Here is a 5795-nt window from a genome sequence, read left to right on the forward strand (position 1 = left end):
ATGGCCACTAGTACCAATACTTCACCCATTATTCAATTAACTGCACTTGCGAATTTTCCCATCAGACTCACAACCTCAAATTATTCAGTTTGGCGAAAACAAATCCAATCCGCATTGATTGGTCTTGCCCTTGAAGGTTACATTGATGGCACAACAAAGGCATCGGCAAAATATTCTGATACTACTCAGACCACTGTGAATCCAGCCTATCTTGCTTGGTACAGGCAAGATCATGTTATTTTGAATGCCATCCTCGGTAGTTGCACCGACTCTATTCAACCAACTATTTCTTCTGCTTTGACACCAAAAGCAGCTTGGGATCGTTTGAAGGAAAGCTTTGCTAGCCCATGTCGCACTCGGATTGTTTCGCTAAAGTCAAAATTAGCGTCCAATCCGATTAATGGTCGTTCCATTGAAGAGTTTTTGGATGATATGTTTGCTATCTCTGATGCACTTGTCCTTGCGCAAAGTCCAGTAAGTGAGGAAGATTTAGTTGTGACCGCCTTAGCACAATTGGGAGATGAGTTTGAACCCATTGTTGAAGCCATTTGTGTCCGTCCGGAACCTATTACGTTCTCTGAACTCAAAAATGTATTAATCGCTTTTGAGCATAAGCAAAAGAAAAAATTTGATGCACAACATTCTCTCCTTGCTACAGCAAATGCCACCCAGAAATCCTCTAATCGACAATATCAGCCCAACCGCAACTCTAGTGGTCGAAACTCCAACAATCAACATGTTGGGATAAACAGTTCTCGCCCTACTCAATCTTTTACTAATACAAATAAATTTGGTCGTAAAAATGTCACATGCAGGTTCTGTAATATTTATGGTCATGAAGTGCGAGACTGTCGGAAGCTTATGCGGTTTCTTCGTGATAATAATGTTAACATGAACAACTTTGGGCAACAGCCGGCCGTGATCAATGCTATAGCATCACCGCATACTGGTTCGCAACAATGGTTGTTTGATTCTGGTGCCTCGCACCATGCTGCTTCATCACCCTCATTATTGCAGTCAGTCTCTGATTATGGTGGGCCTGACGAGATCCAACTTGGTGACGGTAAAACTCTTCAAATTACTCACACCGGTCACACTGCTATCCCTACACCAACTTGTCATTTACAACTCTCTAATGTTCTTTGTGTCCCGAAGTTACAAAAAAAATTGATTTCTATTTCCAAGTTGTGCAAAACTAATAATGTGTCAGTTGAGTTTTTTTATTCCTGTTTTCTTGTGAAGGATCGACTCACGGGGACGCCACTAATGCAAGGGAGGAACGTGCATAATGTTTACGGGGCTTGGCTACCTTCGTCTCCTCAGATAAATATGATCACTAAACCCTCTTTATCGTCTTGGCATCACATTTTTTGTCATCCTTCCAACAGAGCTTTCAGTGCCTTACTCAGACATAATAATGTTCCCACTACCTCACTTTCCAATTTTTATTGCTCGTCCTGTTTATTAAATAAGTCTCACAAATTGCCTTTTGCTCATAACACTTTATCTAGTAATAATCCGCTTGAATTGCTTTACACTGATGTTTGGAGTATATCTGAAAAATCCATTGAAGGTTATTACTATTATATTATTTTTGTTGATCATTTTACAAAATATATTTGATTTTATCCCTTAAAGAAAAAGTCTGATGTCTATGATGTGTTTGTGCAATTCAAGACACTAGTTGAAAATCGCCTTAACCGGAAAATTATTACTGTGTTTTCTGACAATGGTGGGGAATTTGTTAAATTGACACCTTTCTACAGTTCCTGTGGAATTTCACATCTTACGAGTCCTCCACACACACCAGAACATAACGGGCTAGCTGAACGACGCCATAGACATATTGTAGAAACGGGGTTGTCGTTACTCGATTTTGCGTCTATGCCCCGTAGATATTGGTCTTATTCATTTCAGACAGCAGTTTATCTTATAAACCGAATGCCAACAATAAATCTCATGCATAAATCACCCTTTGAACTTCTATTTGGAATGACACCAAATTACAAAAAATTAAAACCTTTTGGGTGTTTATGTTTCCCTTGGCTCAAGCCATACACCAACACTAAACTCCAGCAAAAATCAATATCTTGTGTTTTTTTAGGATACTCTTTGTCCCAGTCAGGTTATAAATGTCTTGATCCAAAAACAAGTCGGGTCTATATATCTCGTCATGTGCGGTTTATTAATCATGTGTTTCCGTACAGCCAAGCACGTACAACTCCAGTCGTACCTCCCACTGTAAGTGCGTCCTATCACTCCTCAGATACTGTTAATTTTAATTCTTGTCAACAACCTATTTTTCCATATGCAGTGGCTAATTCGCAGATTCTGTCTTCTGCTAACTCCGACCAACCAGTCGAACGTCTCCATCCGTTACAACCTGCTTCCACTGCTCCAATCACACAGAGTACTCCCACCAACCAGCCACCACCTCCCACCGCTCAGCTGTCACAACCTTCCACCGACCATCTGCCACTTTCTTCTACTGTCTAGCCACAACCTGCGGAGTCTACTGTCCAGCCGCAACCTGCGGATTCTACTGCCCAGCCATCACCTGCAGCGTCCACCACCCAACCATCATCGGTTTCCACCGCCCAGCCACCTCTTACAGTTGAGCCACCACCTACTTCTATCGATACGCAGGTTCGGCGATCAACGAGAGTACGAAAACCAAACCCAAAGTACTTTGACTATAAAACCATTAACTTTGCCACTAATCACCCGATTCCAGAACCGGTTGAGCCTACCTGTGTCACCCAAGCCAAGAAGGATCCTCGTTGGTAACAAGCCATGGATGATGAGTTTGCTGCACTTCTCAAAAATGGGATGTGGGAACTGGTACCACCACTGAAGCGACCTCCGATTGGTTGCAAATGGGTCTTTAGAGTTAAACGAAAACCAGATGGAATAGTTGATAAATCCAAGGCTCGCCTGGTTGCTAAAGGATACCTACAAGAACCTGGGAGGGACTACTTTGATACTTTCAGTCCCGTGGCAAAGCCAGCTACGATACGTATTATCCTTACCTTGGCGTTGGCCTACAATTGGTCCCTACGGCAGTTGGATGTTAATAATGTTTTTTTGCATGGCACCTTGTCTGAAGAGGTTTATATGAAGCAGCCACCGGGGTATTGTGATCCCAAATATCCTACCTTTGTCTGTCGCCTTAAAAAGGCTCTGTACGGTCTTAAGCAGGCGCCTCGGGCGTGGTATATGGAGCTCTCCAAATATTTGATTGAATTTGGTTTCCGCAAATTCCGTGCAGATTATTCTCTGTTCATTTATCAGTCTAATGATGTCTTAATTTATTTTATGGTGTATGTAGATGACATTGTAGTCACAGGAAATTCTAATGAACTGTTGGATCATTTTGTTTCCTGCTTAGCGCAGCGATTTTCAGTTAAAGACTTAGGGGCGTTACATCATTTTCTTGGCGTTGAGGTAATTCCCGCTGCGAATGGCTTGTTCTTGTCTCAATCACAGTATATTATTGATATCTTGAAAGAGGTTGACATGCATGAAGCCAAGAGTGTGCATACGCCTATTGGGTCTTCGGTTGACTTATTCCGTCCGAAGGATCATACTGCTGCTTCTACTGATGCTACGGTATATCGAAGGGTAATTGGTCTTTTACAATATCTTTCAATTACTCGTCCTGATATCGGCTATGTTATAAATCGCCTTTCACAATTTATGCACAATCCTCTATTAATTCATTGGCAAGCGGTCAAACGAGTGTTACGGTACTTAAAGGGAACTGTGTTTCATGGGTTGCTTCTACGCCGTAGTACTCGGTTACATCTTGCTGCTTTCTCAGATTCAGATTGGGGTGGTGTTCATGATGGTGGTCGGTCTACGACTGGTTATGTTTTATTCTTGGGGTCCAATGTAATTTCTTGGCGCTCGGTTCGACAGAAGGCAGTAGCTCATTCTTCTACGGAAGCAGAATATCGGGCTTTAGCAAATGCGGCGGCTGAGGTTATATGGGTTCACAATTTATTGCAGGATATGGGGGTTGTTCTACCTCAATCTCCGGTGTTGCATTGTGACAATTTGAGTGCTACATATGTCTGCCAAAATCCGGTGTATCATTCGAGGATGAAGCATCTTGCGTTGGACTACTTCTTTGTTCGGGATCATATTGTAAATGGTACACTTCGTGTGCAACATGTTCCGACTACTTCCCAAATTGCTGATATTCTCACAAAGGGCTTGGGAAGACGATCGTTTGAGCATTTTCCTACCAAGATGGGAATCACTGACGGCTCCTCCATCTTGCGGGGGCGTATTAAGGATTAGTATTATTAGGGGTTATTATTGTTTATTTCTCTTGTGTTTAAATTCTATGGCTCACCTTATTATTCTCCTTTATTAGCTTGCACATAGATAGCTAATTGTTAGCATATTTCTTCATGTATATAAAGGGTTGTAAAGTATGAATAGAATGATCTGTTTTCACTTCCATTATACTTCTATACGCAGCTTGCTGGTTTGTACTGATTTTGGTAAGTATTGTTTTTGGGATTTTGGCTTTATGGGCAAAAGGGAAACAAAAGAAAGGATAGTAGCCTTAGTCACAAAGGCCTGGACAAAATAAATTGAGCTTGGACACCACATAATCACTGATAAGGTCCACACTCAGCATAACTCATTATAACTCGTGAGTTGGAGAAAACACATGACTTCCAATTTTCATCAATCAACCAACTGAAATGTACAAATCTCAACCTATTTATAGCTATTTCCTAAGCTATTAATATGAAAATGGGTAATTAAAAGTAGGGAAATGTGGAGAACATGGAAGCACATTTCCTACAAAGTAGCTAGAATAGTGGATAACCACTAACTGTGTAGAGATAAAGTCTCCATTTAGATTTAACCCACTCATAATCTTACTAGGTGCACAAAAACAAATAAATGACTAATTCAATGTCTTAAAATAATGAAAACATCCAAAAAAAAATATAAGACTTAGTCGGTCCAAATAGGTAATGCTACGAACAAGACCATTTGTCACCCTTTTCTTGCGTACTGACTGTGTGGTGTATCCTAAGATCAATTTAATGGATTAATAGCATCCAATTAAATTAACTAAGGATTTTTCTTCCATTTCATTTAATGTAGTAATGGCCTTCAAATGCAATGTTAAGCAATTTGTCAAGCACATGCCTTAAATTCTTAACACTAATTTACACTCAAAGTATTAGGACTCTATGTATTTGAGTTAGAATATGATTCCTTATCCCAGTCTCCCAGAGTCTCTCTCTTTATATATACCTGTAATTTGTACATTTGTGATTACATTACATTCAATACAATTATTACTGTTCTCATCTGGTATCAGTTAGCTAGGGTTTGGACGATACAATGCCGCAAGATCCGTACAATTCTTCTGCGGCATGAAATTGGCGTGACTGGTGTGTCTACTCCCAAGCACCAAATCCTATTTTTCATGCTCGGACTAAGCATGTAGAAATTGATTATCAGTTTGTTAGGGACAGAATTGCAAATAGAGATATACAGGTATATTTTATTTCGACTAAGGATCAACTGGCAGATATCTTTACCCACCTGTCCCTAGATTTTCTTTTGTTAGATACAAGCTACAATTCTTTTGTTAGAGACAAGCTACAAGTCTTTACGAAAGCTCCACCTGTTCTTTTCTTAAAGACAAGCTACAAGTCACTACTGTACCTTGTGCTTGATGGGGAGTATTAGGATTGTATTTGAGTTAGATTATAATTCCTTATCCCAGTCTCCCTAAGTCTCTCTCTTTATATATATTTGTAATT

At 40.2% G+C, this 5795-nt stretch overlaps 1 protein-coding gene across 1 annotated transcript; it reads left to right on the forward strand.

Annotated features, from left to right (window-relative positions):
• Positions 1-2496, forward strand: LOC109174787. Its single transcript, XM_019324027.1, has 2 exons — positions 1-1063; positions 2315-2496. Exons 1-2 carry the CDS (start codon positions 1-3, stop codon positions 2494-2496), a joined length of 1245 nt encoding a protein of 414 aa, XP_019179572.1.
• Positions 2497-5795: the final 3299 nt, after the last annotated feature.

This window comes from Ipomoea nil, unplaced genomic scaffold, assembly GCF_001879475.1.
Source record: "Ipomoea nil cultivar Tokyo-kokei standard unplaced genomic scaffold, Asagao_1.1 scaffold0663, whole genome shotgun sequence".
NCBI lineage: Eukaryota > Viridiplantae > Streptophyta > Magnoliopsida > Solanales > Convolvulaceae > Ipomoea > Ipomoea nil.

Bases quoted from the DNA above. Each gene is read 5' to 3' on its own strand.
- LOC109174787 (XM_019324027.1), top strand. From the start codon at position 1: ATGGCCACTAGTACCAATACTTCACCCATTATTCAATTAACTGCACTT. The intron at 1,064-2,314 runs GTAAAACTCTTC...TTCCATATGCAG, and splicing joins CGAGATCCAACTTGGTGACG to TGGCTAATTCGCAGATTCTG.